At 42.4% G+C, this 16916-nt stretch overlaps 1 protein-coding gene across 4 annotated transcripts in view; it reads right to left on the bottom strand.

The window, feature by feature from the left end:
* LOC134357298 (AP-3 complex subunit sigma-1) overlaps positions 1-16916 on the bottom strand; it is a 101088-nt gene that overhangs the window by 43472 nt on the left and 40700 nt on the right. For all 4 annotated transcript variants that reach the window (XM_063068676.1, XM_063068675.1, XM_063068674.1 and 1 more), the window contains exon 3: positions 8400-8511. In XM_063068676.1, coding sequence (XP_062924746.1) covers positions 8400-8511 — 112 coding nt within the window. The remainder of the gene's footprint in view (positions 1-8399; positions 8512-16916) is intronic.

Raw genomic sequence — 16916 nt, 5'->3', positions numbered from 1 at the left:
ACACACAACCAATGTTCCTCCAGACCATGGTGCACCCACAATACATATATCACACACAGTACATAAAAGCAAAATATTACCTCAAATATGTTAATAGAATATAATTCAAGTGAGCAGCACAGGTAAGCAGTAAATAGCTCATTGTCCGAGTGACAAGACCTCGGTGGTGGCAGGGTATTTATTTAGTTTCACAGTTTGGGGCAAAGCAGTTGTTACCCATTCTGGCAGTCCTAGTCCTGATGTTCCTTTACCTCCTTCCTGATGGTAGTGGGTCAAAGAGATTGTGAGATGGGTGGCAGGGATCCTCAACTATGCTTCGACCTTTCATATATAACACACCCGATAAATGTTGCAAATGGGGGGGGGGGGAAACAGGGAGACCCCGGTGACCCTCTCAGTGGTGTTTAATATCCTCTGATCCTCTGTATGGTCTTGCAGTCTGATGCCTTACAGCTTCCACCCTTGAAATACCACACAATGATGCAGCCATACAGAACTCCCTCAATGGTGCTCCTGTAAAAAGTTGTTAGAATGGGGACTGGGAGCCTTGCTATCTATATCAATCTGATGATGATGATGACATACGTCAGTCTTGAAGGACAAGCCTGGGCGAAAGGTATGGAGATCCTGGGATGCCAGTAGTCAAGGTCCCCCTCTTGGCCTCACTGGTGTAGTCCAAAGGAAAGCAAAGCAATATGTTTAGCACCAGCTTGGCTACAGGAGCTGCAGGATGGATGTTCAGTAACGTCCAGCCGCCTTAGAGCTCCACTCCGGATTTTCTGTCTGGCTTTACCCCTGTAGCCTTCATCTCTCCCAAGGCTACCCACAAGGCTGGGGTATATATCAATTTAGATTCATCTCTATCCAACTATTCCACCTTTTATCTCAACTACTCTGAGACACACCTAAGTGGTCTCCAGCATTCTTTTGTGTCAATCTGATGTATTCAAAACATTTGTGTCCATATGCTTATTCATACAAAGTTCTTTCACCCATCTGTGTTTGCTGACCCTTGTGAGTTCCCAATTCATCCAAGACGTAAAGTTTAAATTACAACTTAATTTTCAAACCCACCAATAGCTTCACCTATCCATCTCCTTAACTGTCTCTATTCCTATAGCCCTTAGTGATATCAGCATTTCTCTCATACCCATCAGCTCATCTTCAGTTTAATCATTTAATGAACGATGGCTCTGCATTCAATTGGAAGCTCTAGAATTATTCACCTTTGCCACTCCCTTCTTCAAGACACTGCTTGTCTGATGAAGGTCTGATGAAGGGTCTCGGCCCGAAATGCTGACTGTTTACTCTTTTTGACAGATGCTGCCTGGCTGGCTGTGTTCCTCCAGCATTTTGTATGTGTTGTCCAGAAGAGTCACTCTGTATTTTACTAATACACTATAGCTGCAGTCACTGGCCTAGGCTACTCCAGCATCCCACAAACCCACGATCTGTACCATCAAGGAGAAGGGCAGCACATGCATGGAACCACAGTCATCAGCAGGTTCCCCTCCAAATCCTGATTTGAAAATATATTGTAATTTCTTCACTGTCATTGGTCTGAGTCCTTGAACTCACTATCTAACTGAAGTGGGATACAGGTTTCCCCTGCCATCCGAAGGTAGAGCATTCCTATGAAACAGTTCGTAAGCCGAAATGTCATAAAACGAAGAAGCATTTACCATTTATTTATATGGGAAAATTTTGTGAGCATTTGCAGACCCAAAAATAACCTACCAAATCATGCCAAATAACACATAAAACCTAAAATAACAGTAACATATAGTAAAAGCAGGAGTGATATGATTAATACACAGCCTATATAAAGTAGAAATACTTTTCCACAATCATTGCCGGCACTGTTCGCTGAAGCAAAAATCTCAAGCAAGCGCTCTCCACAGAAACATGGCGCAAGTGCTCTCCAGTAACCTTTAAGCTATGAAGCTGCCAAATCATACCAAATAACACGTAAAAATACACAGCCGATATAAAGTAGAAATAATGTATGTACAGTGTATATCACTTACCGGAATCGGGAAGACAGCTTGCCGAGCACACTGATGATGGTGTGTTAGACTGAGTCATCGCAAGTTGGGTGGTGCAGTGGCCCCCACCCTCCAGGCCGCCGACCGATACATTGCCGCGAGGCATGCAGGAGTCCAGCGGTAGCCGGGAGGCACACAGCACATACTTAAGTAAAAAGCCGAAATAAACATGCTAATTCATTAGGTGCCACCCGACACATAATTGTCGGCTCAGATCGGTGCCGATTGCATCGCCTCTGATCTGGGCCGAGATTTACGTGTGGGGCGGCACCTAATTAATTAGAATGTTTATTTCAGCTTTTTTCTTAAAGATGTGCTGTGTGTCTCCCAGCTACTGCTGCATTCTCCGCGAATCGGTACTGTATCTGTCCGCGGCCTGGGTGTTGGGGTGGTGGGACACTGGGGTATCATCTCGTCGTCTGTTTCCATTAGAGCAAGTGGCTCATCTTCTCCTATGACTGCCTGCCTCGATGTCGGAAGGTCGAGGTTCGTCATCTGCTGTGGCTGATGTGGAAGGCTTGCTTGACTGCTGAGCCTCGTGCATTTTTCTATCATACAGTTCTTTGTAAGGACTCAAACCATCTTGCAAATATCCCCTAAACTGACGTACCCTTTCAAAATTAAAGTCGTACTTTATCATTGCAGAGAAAATCTCACGCAGTGGCTTCACGTTCATTTCGCTACTGCATTCGGTTTCGATTGTTATCCTTTCCTCTTCCAATTGCATCAGCTCTTCATCTATCAGTTCTTGGTCATGGGATGCCAAAACCTCTTCAACATCATCTTCGTCATCTTCCACAAGTCAAACTCACTTTGTCCTTACTTCGTTCAGCACGATCAAAATGCTTAATTATGTCTAGTTTTACGCTAAATGTAACACCCTTAAGAGCTCTTTCAGGCTTTTCCAATACCTCAGAACTCAACTTGCAAACAGCTGCTCAATGCAACGTGTTAAAGCAATGCCATTCCGAATCCGGGGGAAGAGTGGCTGCTCGGGGCGCGCGCTGATTTTTTTCGTAACAGTGAAAACACCTTCTGAAAGCGAAAACAGGGTACTAATGTAGGTCTTTCATAACAGTGAGGTTTCGTAAAGCGAACGTTTGAAAAGCGGGGGACACCTGTACATTCATCAGAAACACTGCTGTGTTTTAGGGTGGCTCATCACCAGCTTCTCAAAGCAATTAAGAGATTAATCAATAAATGACAGCCTTCCCAGCAATGTCCACATTCCAAACAAAATTAAAGAATTATGCTAACAAAAATTTGCATCATAAATACCATTTTGTTTACCTAGTAATATCACAGAAGGAACATACTCAGTGGTGAGAAATGGTCTAATTAAGATTAGGAAGGGAACTATTAGCTCCATTAGTTAACCAGGTTAAGATGACATACAAAAAGAAGTGATATTAAACAAATACGGGGAGAATCGAGATTGTGGAATTCTCTGCCACTGATAATTAGCAAACTTGAAAATATTAACATAATTGCTTATAAAAGAAAGGAACATGACACTGAAAGCAACTATGAAAATGAAAATATATATTCAGAATGATACAAAAAGCTGGAGAAAATATCTTAAGAATCCTTTCCATTAACGAGCTTCGTGATAAGTTTCATGACATCAGGTCAGAAATAGAAAAGGAATCCTCCTGCTGATTACCACCGAATCCCTTCTAATCTGAAAAAATATATTTCTCCAGATTAAACTACCTTGGAAGAAGCACTGAAGGTTGTAAGAACACTGAATGCACTCTGGGTGATACAGCAATTACAGGTTCTGGAATCTGGAGCAAATAAACTACTGAAGGGACTCAGGAACTCAGGCAGTATCTCTGAAGACAAAAGGACAGTCAATGTTTCAGGTCAAAACCTGTTTCAGGTCAAAACCTGTATCAGGACGAAGTGTAGAGGAAGGATAACCAGTATATAGAAATGAGAGGAAGATGCGAGACAGGATGGTCAACGAAGGTAAATTTCAAAGGCTAAGTGGAGAATCAAAGGTCAAAGGTTCATTTATTATCAAAGTATACAACTCTGAATTTCTTCTTCTCCAGACAGCCACGAAACCAAGAAAGAAAAGGATGGAAGCAGGATCATCAACCCCCAAATCAATCCCCGAACAAAAAAAAACACAAGCAAAAATGGAACAGGCACATCGACCCCCAAATCCCCCTCCCAGAAAAAAAACAAAAATGAGAATGATGGGCAGATAGGGTCCAGATAACAGTAGGGGGGTGCATGGAAAAGGTAAACAAAGGGAGAGAGAGATCTGAGTGGACCATGAGAGTAAGAAACAAGCACAGGGGAATGGGTTACCTGAGACTGTTAAATTCAATGTTAAAATGACATGCAACTAGAGGCTCATGATGAGACACTGCAGACAGAGCATGTGTGCTCTGCAAAACAATTGCCTTGTCCAAAACAGGCTTTGCTTACAAAGAGAAGACATATTGTTCCATGGTTGCTACAAAACTCTCATTTAACTGACAAAATTGTCCAAGTGATCCCTGCCAACATACAGAACAGTTAATTTAGTTAATTATGATTCACAAGTCTATTGTCAAATAATGTATTAGAGAAGATATCAACAATATTGCTATCAACCAACACTTACTTATTAAAACTACCCATTTATCATTCTTTCAAGAACCTTGGGCTTCTGCTTCCATTTCAGCCTGTTCCAAATATGGTCAAAATGGATGAATGCTCAGCCAGGTGAAAAGGACTTTACTTGAGTCAACATCTATTCATGTGTGGCAACAAAACCTTAGTAAAATTGGTGGATTGGATTCAGGGAGAAAATACTTACAACTATACCAAGAACAAAAGAACCTCCAGCTGCTTTACGAATAAATATTTTAGAAACACAGCATCTGAAAAGTGCATTTTTACAACATTTTACTGCTGAGCTTGAACATAATTAGTACAAAAGCTGCTGGTGCCTGACTAGCTTGCTACAGAGGCCCTATCACAGAGCCTGAAAATGTACAAAACGTAAAATGTTAGCATCTTTTCTTTGAAGGTTATCAAAATTATTTTCTGAACTTTCCAGATGAATTTACTATAATAACTTTATATAAATAGCTACATGTCAAGTACAAGGGCACCTCAGAATACTTTTCAGATTTCATTCCTTTCTATTGGAGAACTTGAACCCCACTCAAATTTCAAAGTAAATTTATGAACAAAGTACATATATATCACCATATACTCCCATGAATGGGTGGCGGGGTGGAGATACATCTCTACTAAAGGAGATGTAAGGTGCTTCTTCCTTCTGCTAGCCTGCAGGTCACCCTTGGACACGGTGTAATATCTACTTCACCCCACCCCCCTCTACTAGAGTCACATGAAGTCATAGCAGCAGGTGGTGGATGGGCGTTTGATGGTGCATATCACAAGTCCTGGTTATGCCAGGCACACAGTCTCTGAAGAATATTGATAATGGCTGGGGTGACCCATCTTGTAAAGACACTGCCCAGAAGATGACAATGGTATACCACTTCCATAGAAAATTTGCCAAGAACAATAATGGTCATGAGATCATGATTACATACATCATATGACATGGCACATAATGACGATGACTACTGTGAGATTCATTTTCACAACTGTACGTCTCGATTGAGCCTGATAATAGCACCCCATCTTACCTGCCTTCTGGTATGGCTACAATAAACAAATATATGAACAATAATTTCCTAAAACTAAATTAAGATAAAACTGAAATGCTTTTAGTTGGTCCGAAAGCCAAAAAACGTAAACTTCTTGATAAATTTGAAAACTTGCCTCCCTTTGTAAGATCAAAAGTAACAAGTGCGGGTGTTATCCCTGGTTCAGATTTGAATTTTAAAATCCATATAAAGAAAGTGACCAGAGCAGTATTTCTACAATTAAATATCGTAAAGATATGTTTATTTCTGTTATGTAATGATGCTGAAAATCTAATTCACGCCTTTATATCAAATAGACTAGATTATTGCAATGTACTTTTTACTGGCCTTCCAAAGCAATCTAGTGACAAACTTCAACTCATTCAAAACCCAATGCTAGATTTTTAACTAAAACCAAGATGATGGAGCATATCACTCCCATCCTAGCTAAATGAAACAACATTCCTCAAGGTCAAGGTGCAAAACACAATACATGCAGTCACATAGGGCACACAGCACATGAAGTTACGGCACCACATATAGTCACAAAAAATAATATTAACACAAGTCCCTTAGTGGCATGGCCTGAAGACTGATGGTGCATGGGATGTTGTCCTGGAGCCATTTTTCTGTTAAAACAAATACAGAGCAGTTCCTCATCTCGTGCTGATTCAGCAGACGAAAGCAAATCATCTTGCCCTGGGTCAGCCAGAGACAATCCAGCTTGCCTATTCAGTTATGTAATCAAACAACAACGGAGGCACTACAAATTCCACTACAATTAAAGAAGGTGACAAGAGAATACTGTATGATCCATGCAGCTGACCAACACATGCAGAAAGTATATCAGTCTCCAGCAATGGCTTGCAAGAACAGAGCTGGCTAGGGTGCAGCCCTGAGCCCCTTACCGCCGTGCTGTGTGACCACGCTGCTCACCGTGCCTGCCAGACAATTGCTTCTATAGGTAGCTTCTTTAAATTAAGCAGGGGGAGATTCGTTGCTGGATTCATACCAAGTTTCTAACACTGCAGTGAATAGCAACAGGGAGGGCCTAGATTCACATCAGGCACTCGGCTTAACAGCAGGGAGGGCAGGAATTCACACCAGGTTTCCAAAATAGAAACAGTCAGTAATATATCCCTGTAAATAATACTTTTAGTGTTCACTGTACTTGCTGCTGCACACAAAATATCCAACACCGTCTTTGTAAAGCCAACATGATGCAAAGAACAACAGACAAAATGGAATTGACCTTGACAGCAGCTGTTCAAACCTCCTCCTCCCCTACTACAGATGTTTGAACCACAATTCATTGTGCAATTTGCTAAAATGGCATTTGGAAATCCAAGTATACTACATAATACGGGTGGGCTTTATATCAAGTTCAAAAGCCACAAGTGGAATAAAGTCATTCTTGAAAATTGTATCACTGATTATCAGTTTTGCTGAAAATTATATTGTTAAAGATATTAAAACATTGCAAAACTTGAATTAGTAATTATCCTTAGCTGAAACTAGCAAGTTTTTAAACCACAAGCTCTATTAGCCACTTACGTTCAAGTCAGAAAGAATACTCTCAAGAAAATGAAACTGATAAACCACTTGGTGAAACCCAAATCTTTGCATACTTCTAACAGCTCATGCGACTTGGTGTAAAATTTAGTATATTCCTGTGAAGTACATAGGAACAAGGTTAAAATGACAAGACCCTCAGCAGTGTTGATGCATAGAGGGATCTTTGGATTTAAGTCCATAGCTCACTAAAAGTGGCAGCACAGGTTGAAAAAGGTGTTGCATGGAATGCTCATCTTGTGTAGATATTTCCAATAGTAAGCATTGGTATTATCTATACAAGGTGATGCCTCAAGAAGACAACATTTATCATCAAAGATCCCCAACACTATCTTTTCACAGCTACCAATGGGCAGAAGGTACAAAACCCTTGAGCCCCACACTATCAGCTACTTCCCTTCAACTGTTTGGTTCCTGAATCTACCGACACAATGAATCACTGCAGCATAGCAACAGTATGACCACTTTGATCACTCTGCACTAAAATGGACTTTGTTTTATTTTGTTCTTTTGAAAAAACTGTGCATAATTTATGTTTAATTCATGTTTGTTCTTGTGAATACTCATCTTGTGCTCTTGTGAATGTCTCTATGATGTTGGGGCAAGTGTTTCAATGTGCCTGCACATACATGTACTCAGGCAAACAACAATAAACTCAACTTTGATCAAGTTTTTGATTTTGTAGATTCTGATATAGTGCACTAGCTCAGATTGATGCCCTCAATCCATAGTCACATACCAACCATGTCACAATTCCATAAACAACAGGAATTCTGCAGATGCTGGAAATTCAAGCAACACACATAAAAGTTGTTGGTGAATGCAGCAGGCCAGGCAGCATCTCTAGGAAGAGGTGCAGTCGACGTTTCAGACTAGTCCTGACGAAGGGTCTCTTCCTAGAGATGCTGCCTGGCCTGCTGCGTTCACCAGCAACTTTTATGTGTGTTGTCACAATTCCACAATTTTGGTTTGTCCTACATAATGGGAAATTACACTGCAAAGGTCAATTCACTTGCACCTGTACATGAATTATCAGAATCAAAAGCAAATATTTACAAAGTGTATTTTCCAGATACCTTGAAGGAGATCTAGTGAAACAAACTGAAATAATAGATTGGTTGCATACCTGAATTAGATCCAAAATTCCTAGTTCACTCTCTGACGAATCCACACAAAAGACAAAATATAAAGTTGCATAATGTCTGTAAATAAGTTTATTGTCTGCTCCACCAATTAACCTGAAAAACAAAATAACCAAACACAATTGCAAATTACATCAAAAATTATCACATCACCAAAGCAACTTAATTTTACCACATGCAGCATTTATACATTCTTTAAATGCAGGCATAAAGGTATAGCTGGTAGTGCCAGTCACCTTGGATTCAATCCTAATGACCGGTGCAGTCTGTATGGAGTTAGCACATTCTCCTTTCAACCATGTGGATTTCCTCAGGGTGATTAAGTTTCCTCCCACCTCCCAAAGACATGAAGATTGACAGGGTAATTGTCCCTGGTGTATGGATAGTAATGTGGGTAGGATAACAAAAATGTCACTAATGCAGTTTGAGCGTCAATTCATGGATGATGGTCAGTATGACACAGTGGGTTGAAGAGCCTGTTTCTGTGCTCCAACTCTTTCTATGCCTCAAGCTTTTGAAATAAAACTATTAAGACATGGGAGCAGAATTAGGCCAGTTGACCATCGAGTCTGCTCCATGGCTGATTTATTATCCCTTTCAACTCCTTTCTCCACTTTCTCCCTTTAAACTTTGATGCCTTGATTAATCAAAAACCTATCAACCTTTGGATTAAATGTACCCAATGAACTGACCTGCACAACTGTCTGTGACAATTAATTCCACAGATTCACCATCCTCTGGCTAAAGAAATTTTTCCTCTTCTCTGTTCTAAACAGTCAATCTTCAATTCTAAGGATGTTCCCTCTGGTCCTAAGCTCCCCCACTATAGAAAACATACTTTCCATTCTGTCCAGACCTTTCAAAATTCGATAAGTTTCACTGAGATCCCCCTCATACTTCTGAAGTCCAGCGAGTACAGGCCCAACGCCATCAAACACTCATCACACATTAACCCTTTCATTCCTGGGATCATATCTCGTGAATCTTTTCAGAAACCCTCTCCAATAACAGGACATCTTTTCTTCGGTAAGGGGCTCAAAACTGCTCATAATACTCCAGGTACCATCTGACCAATGCCTTATAAAGCCTCAGCATTACATCCTTGCTTTTGTTTTCTAGTACTCTTGAATTGAATGTTAACATTGCGTTTACTTCCTTACCACAAACTCAACCTACAACATCACATTTAAGGAATCCTGCACAAGGAACCTCCAACACCTCCCTCCCCTTTCTAGATCTTTCTGTCTCTATCTCTGGAGACAGCTTATCCACTGATGTCTACTATAAGCCTACTGACTCTCACAGCTATCTGGACTATTCCTCTTCTCACCCTGTCTCTTGCGAAAATGCCATCCCCTTCTCGCAATTCCTCCTTCTCCAACACATCTGCTCTCAGGATGAGGCTTTCTATTCCAGGACGAGGGAGATGTCCTTTTTTTTTTAAAGAAAGGGGCTTCCCTTCCTCCACCATCAACTCTGCTCTCAAATGCATCTCCCCCATTTCATGCACATCTGCTCTCACTCCATCCTCCCGCCACCCCACTAGGAATAGGGTTCCCTTGGTCCTCACCTACCACCCCACCAGCCTCCGGGTCCAACATATTATTCTCTGTAAAGTTCGCCACCTCCAATGGGATCCCACCACTAAGCACATCTCCCCCCCCGCCCCCGCTTTCCGCAGGGATCGCTCCCTACGTGACTCCCTTGTCCATTCGTCCCCCCCATCCCTCCCCACTGATCTCCCTCCTGACACTTATCCTTGTAAGCAGAACAAGTGCTACACATGCCCTTACACTTCCTCCCTTACCACCATTCAGGGCCCCAGACAGTCCTTCCAGTTGAGGCGACACTTCACCTGTGAGTCGGCTGGGGTGATATACTGCGTCCGGTGCTCCCGATGTGGCCTTCTATACATTGGCGAGACCCAACGCAGACTGGGAGACCGTTTTGCTGAACGCCTACGCTCTGTCCGCCAGAGAAAGCAGGATCTCCCAGTGGCCACACATTTTAATTCCACATCCCATTCCCATTCTGACATGTCTATCCACGGCCTCCTCTACTGTAAAGATGAAGCCACACTCAGGTTGGAGGAACAACACCTTATATTCCATCTGGGTAGCCTCCAACCTGATGGCATGAACATTAACTTCTCTAACTTCCGCTAATGCCCCACCTCCCCCTCGCACCCCATCCGTTATTTTTACACACACATTCTTTCTCTCAGTCTTCTTTTTCTCCCTCTGTCCCTCTGACTATACCCCTTGCCCATCCTCTAGGTTCCCCCCACCACCTTGTCTTTCTCCCCAGGCCTCCTGTCCCATGATCCTCTCATATCCCCTTTGCCAATCACCTGTCCAGCTCTTGGCTCCATCCCTCCCCCTCCTGTCTTCTCCTATCATTTTGGATCTCCCCCCTCCCCCTCTCAAATCTCTTACTAACTCTTCCTTCAGTTAGTCCTGACGAAGGGTCTCGGCCTGAAGCGTCGACTGTACCTCTTCCTAGAGATGCTGCCTGGCCTGCTGCATTCACCAGCAACTTTGATGTGTGTTGCTTGAATTTCCAGCATCTGCAGAATTCCTGTTGTTTGCAAGGAACCTCAAGTCCCTTTGCACCTCTGATTTTTGAATTTTCTCCTTATTTAGAAAATAGTCCACACCTTTTTCCTTCTGATAAAGTGCATGACCATGCACTTCCCTACATTATATTCTATCTGCCACTTTACCCATTCCCCCAATCCAAGTCCTTCTGCAGCCGCAATGCTTCCTCAACACTACCTGCCCCCCTATCTCCGAATTGTCCGCAAAGTTGGCCACAAAGCCATCAATTCCTTCATCCAAATCAATGACATATAACGTGAAAAGAAGTCGCCCCAACACCAACCCCGGCAGCACGCCATTAGTCACATACAGCCAACCAGAAATGGTTCAAATTAAATTTATTATCAAAGTACATATATGTCACTATATAAAATCCTAAGATTCATGCTCTTGCGGGCATACTCAATAAATCTATAATAGAACAATAACCATAACAGAATCAATGAAATATCGCAACAACTTCAGCATTCAACCAGTGTGCAAAAGATAACAAACTATGCAAATACAAAAATAAATAAATAATAATAATGATAAATAAATGAGCAATACATATCAAGAACATGAGATGAAGAGTCCTTGTAAGTGAGTCCTTAGGCAATGTTCCCTCTAATTTGTAATGACCATAAGATATAGCAGCAGAAGTAGGCCATTCGGCCCATCGCGTCTGCTCCACCATTCAATCATGGGCTGATCCAATTCTTCCAGTCATCCCCACTCCCCTGCCTTCTCCCCATACCCTTTGATGCCCTGGCTAATCAAGAACCTATCTTTGCCTTAAATGCACCCAATGACTTGGCCTCCACAGCTGCTCGTGGCAACAAATTCCACAGATTTACCACCCTCTGACTGAAGTAATATCTCCGCATCTCTGTTCTAAATGGACGTCCTTCAATTCTGGAGTCGTGCCCTCTTGTCCTAGAATCCCCTACCGTGGAAAATAACTTTGCCATATCTAATCTGTTCAGGCCTTTTAACATTCAAAATGTTTCTACGAGATCCCCCTCATTCTCCTGAACTCCAGGGAATACAGACCAAGAGCTGCCAGACATTTCTCATACAGTAACCCTTTCATTCCTGGAATCGTTCTCGTGAATCTTCGCTGAACCCTCTCCAGTGTCAGTATATCCTTTCTAAAATAAGGAGCCCAAAACTGCACCCAATATTCCTAGTGTGGTCTCACGAGTGCCTTCCAGAGCCTCAACATCATATCCCTGCTCTTATTTTCTATTCCTCTAGGAATGAATGCCAACATTGCATTCGCCATCTTCACCACTAGCTCAACCTGGAGGCTAACCTTTAGGGTATCCTGCACAAGGACTCCCAAGTCCCTTTGCATCTCTGCATTTTGAATCCTCTCCCCATCTAAATAATAGTCTACCTGTTTATTTCTTCCACCAAAGTGCATGACGATACCCTTTCCAACATTGTAATTTATTTGCCACTTCTTTGCCCATTCCTGTAAACTATCTAAGTCTCTCTGCAAGCTTTCTGTTTCCTCAACACTACCTGTTCCTCCACCTACCTTTGTATCATTGGCAAATTTAGCCACAAATCCATTAATCCCATAGTCCAAATCATTGACATACATTGTAAAAAGCAATGGTTCCAACATCAATCCCTGTGGAATTCCACTGGTAATCGGCAGCCAGCCGGAAAAGGATTCCTTTATTCCCACTCTCTGTTTTCTGCCGATCAGCCAATGCTCCGCCCATGCAAGTAACTCCGCTGTAATTCCATGGGCTCTCATCTTGCTAAGCAGCCTCATGTGTGGCATCTTGTCAAAGGCCTTCTGAAAATCCAAGTACACCACATCTACTGCATCTCCTTAGTCTACCCTGTTTGTAATTTCCTCAAAAAATTGCAGTAGGTTAGTCAAGCAGGATTTTCCTTTCAGGAAACCATGCTGGCTTTGGCCTCCCTTATCATGTGTCTCCAGGTATTCCGTAATCTTATCCCTAACAATCATTCCCAAAAACTTCCCAACCACTGATGTCAGGTCTATAGTTTCCTTTCTGCTGCCTCTCACCCTTCTTAAATAGCAGAGTAACATTTGCAATTTTCCAGTCATTCAGTACAATGCCATAATCTATTGATTTTTGAAAGATCCTTGTTAATGCCTCCACAATCTCAGGTCCAGGAGATTTATCCACCCTCAGACTATTAAGCTTCCTAAGCACCTTCTCAGTCATAATTTTCACTGCACATACTCCACTTCCCTGACACTCCTGAATGTCCGGTATACTGCAGATGTCTTCCACTGTGAAGACTGATGCAAAATATGCATTCAGCTCCAGTGTGCGCAAAAATCTTGCGCTGTACAATTTTTTACCCAGTGACAACATGTGTGAACTGAATTTTATATATATATGTATTCACCTTAACAGCTAGCAAAACACTGTCAATAAGAACTTTGATCTCCTCTGGATTTGATTGTTTTTGCTCTTGTTCATCTGCATTCTCACAAAACATACAGTATGTAGCAGGTAATGAAGGATTTTCTTGCCGGAGCTTTTGCACACTGTCCATACTGTATGTGATTTGCTTGTTAAATGACACTATAAAAAGTCAAGTTTCCAAATATCACTCCACTTCGTCCCACTTGCAAAATTCTCCGGCAACTTCTGCACTGTGATAATACACATACCAGTTTCTGTATTGTACATAAATATTTCTTGTAGCTACATGCTCCTGACCTCGTGAGCTTTGGGTATAGCAGTTTCCACTGTTTCATTAAGCCATTCTGCTTTAAGTGCACATCATGATATTTGCTTCTTTGGAATTCGACATAATGAGTCAATCATTTCTTCAATAAAAACAATATATATAATCCAGTTCTAAAATCTGCCAACAAATCATCGCAAACTCCACATTGTCAACACTATCCGCATCAGAAACTGAAAAAGAAAACATGATTGTGTGCGATCATGAGATATATCTAACATGCCAACGAGATAAAGGGTGACAACCTTTTGTGCGCAGTTTAAATTCCTTTGTGCGCTAGTAACAAAAAAGGAAACATTGTCCATAGGTTGTGGGAACATTTCAGTGATAGGGCAAGTGAAGTTGAACCCTTAGGTTCAAAAGCCTGAGCACTGAGGGATAATAACTGTTTCTGAACCTGGTGGTGCGAGTCCTGAGACTCCTGTACCTTCTTTCTGATGGAAGCAGCAAGAGAGCATGACCTGGGTTGTGGGGGTCCCTGGTCATGGATGCTGCTTTCCTGTGACAACATTTCATGCAGATATGCTCAATGGTGGGGAGGGCCTTACTCGTGAGGGACTGGGCCATATCCACTACTTTTTGTACGATTTTCCGTTCAGGAGCATTGGTGTTTCCATACTACGCTGTGATGCAGCCAGTCAATATACTCTCTACTACACATCAATAGAAGTTTGTCGATGTTTCAGATGTCATGCCAAATCTTCGCAAACTTTTACGTAAGTAGAGATGCAGTCATGCTTTCTTCATAATTGTACTTACATGCTGGGCTCGACAGGTCCTCCAAAATAATAACACTGAGGAATTAGAAGTTGCTGACCCTCTCTACCTCTGATCCTCCGATGAGAACCGGCTCTTAGACCTCTGATTTCCTTCTCCTGAACTGAATAATCAGCTCCCTGGTCTTGCTGCCATTGAGTAAGAAGTTATTGTTATGACAGCACTCAGCCAGATTTTCAGTCTCCCTCCTATGTACTGATTCATCACCACCTTCGATTCTGCCTACGACAGAGGTGCTGTCAGCAAATTTGAAAATGGCATTGCAGCTGTGCTTAGCCACACAGTCATAAGTATAAAATGAGCAGATATGGGGGCAAAGCACACAGCTTTGCGGTGCACCCATACCGATGGAAATAGTGGAGGAAATGTTGCCAATCCGAACTGACTGAGGACTACAAGCGAGGAAATCAAGGATCCAATTGCACAAGGAGATATTGAGGCCAAGTTTTGGAGGTTATTGATTAGTTTTGAGGGGACAATGGTATCAAATGCTGAGCTGTAATTGATAAAGAACATCCTGATGTATGCACGTTTGCTGTTCAGATGTTTCAGGTTTGAGTGAAAAGCCAATGAGATGTTATCTGCTGTGGACCTGTTGCTCCAGTAGGCAAATTGGAATGGATCCAAGTCTCTTCTCAGATAGGAGTTGATATGTTTCATCAGTAACCTCTCAAAACACTTCATCACTGTGGATGTAAGTGCTACTGGATGATAGTCATTGAGGCAGGCTACTTCTTAGGCGCCAGTATAATTGAAGCCTGCTTCAAGCAGGTCGGAACCTCAGACTGCTGAGTAAAAGGTTAAAGATCTCAGTAAAACCTAAAGCTAGTTGATCAGCACAGGCATTTAGCGCTTGACCAGGTAGCCCGATGGGGCCAGATGCTTTTTGTGGGTTTACCAGAGACTGAAATCACAGGATCATCGGGAGCTGTGGAAGGTTGTGATGCTTCCTCCATGTGTTGACAGTCAAAACAAGCACAGAAGGCACAGAGCTCATCTGGAAGCAATGCCCTTTGTCACCTGCGTTGTCTGATTTTACCTTATAAGAAGTAATAGCATTCAAGCCCTGCCACAAATGTCGAGCATCCTTCTTTGATACAAGTTTAGTCCAGAATTGTCCTTTGCCTGTAAGATGCGTTCTGGAGATCATACCAGGACCTCTTGTAACTTTCTCGGTGACCAGATTTAAATGCCTCTGATCTGGCCCTCAGCATATTGAGGATCTCATGGTTCATCCAGGGCTTCTGGTTGGGGAAAACTGAATGATTTTGCGGGGACACATTTGTCTACAACTGCTTTAACCAAGTCCATGACAACTATGGTGTACTCAATCAGATCCACAGTTGAGTCCTTGAACATGGCTTAGACCACTGAATCTAAGCAATCCTGTAGCCGCTCCTCTGCCTCCCGCAACCACCTCTTTGCTGTCCGAACCTCTGGAGCTTTGCTCTTTAGCCTCTGTCTGTACGTAGGTAGGAGAAGGACAGCCAAGTGATTTGATTTACCGAAATGCGGTCTGGGCATGAAATGGTGGGCATTCCTCATCTAAGTATAACAGCAGTCTAGTGTGTTGGACCTCAGGTGCTACAGGTTATATGCGGATGATAATTGGGCAGGGATTTCTTCAAACAATCCTGGTTGAAGTTTCAGACTATGATTTGAAATGCATCAGGATGGACTGCTACTTGTTTGGAGATGGCATCATGCAGTATCTCAGGCATTTGATTATAGTCCAATGGTAGTGGTATATAAACCACAGTCAGGATTATGGAGGAAAACTCATCAGGTAAATAGAACTGAGTGCATTTGACCGTTAGGCGTTCAAGGTCAGGGAAACACGTGTTCGACAAAACTGCCACATCAGAGCACCACAGAGTCTATCATGAAACACACAGTTCCACCTTTTGCCTTTTCCAAATCAGCAGTTCAGACCAAGCGGTAAATTAAGAAATCTTTGGGTCTCACTGCTGTATATGGCATGCTAGGAGAAAGCCACGTCTTGCTCTGATACAGAATACAAGAATCTCTCATTTCCCTCCAATACAGTGAACTTGCCCTCAGGTCCTCAATTTTGTTCTCCAGTGACTGCACATTTGCTAACAAGATGCTGGGTAGAGAAGGCCACATCCTTCTGCATTTCAGCCTGGCTTGGAGTACTCCCTGTCCCCTGCCTCATTTCCACAATGGTGATGAACCATCACTTAAAGGTGCTGTACAAGCTTGGTCCACCCTTATGAAATCTGTAGATCATCATTAAGTTGATTTAAAAGTACATTGCTGATACAAACAGGGGAAATTACATGTTGCAGATTGCAGTGAGAGTAATTGAAGAGGTATACACATAAGTATTGTACGCAACCCTCAGAATGTCACCGTGGTTCACTGGTGTCGTCTTGGACCATAATA

This window comes from Mobula hypostoma, chromosome 16, assembly GCF_963921235.1.
Source record: "Mobula hypostoma chromosome 16, sMobHyp1.1, whole genome shotgun sequence".
Classification (NCBI taxonomy): domain Eukaryota; kingdom Metazoa; phylum Chordata; class Chondrichthyes; order Myliobatiformes; family Myliobatidae; genus Mobula; species Mobula hypostoma.
Note: the sequence above shows the minus strand (reverse complement) of the source record. Positions and strands in the feature narration are given on the sequence as shown.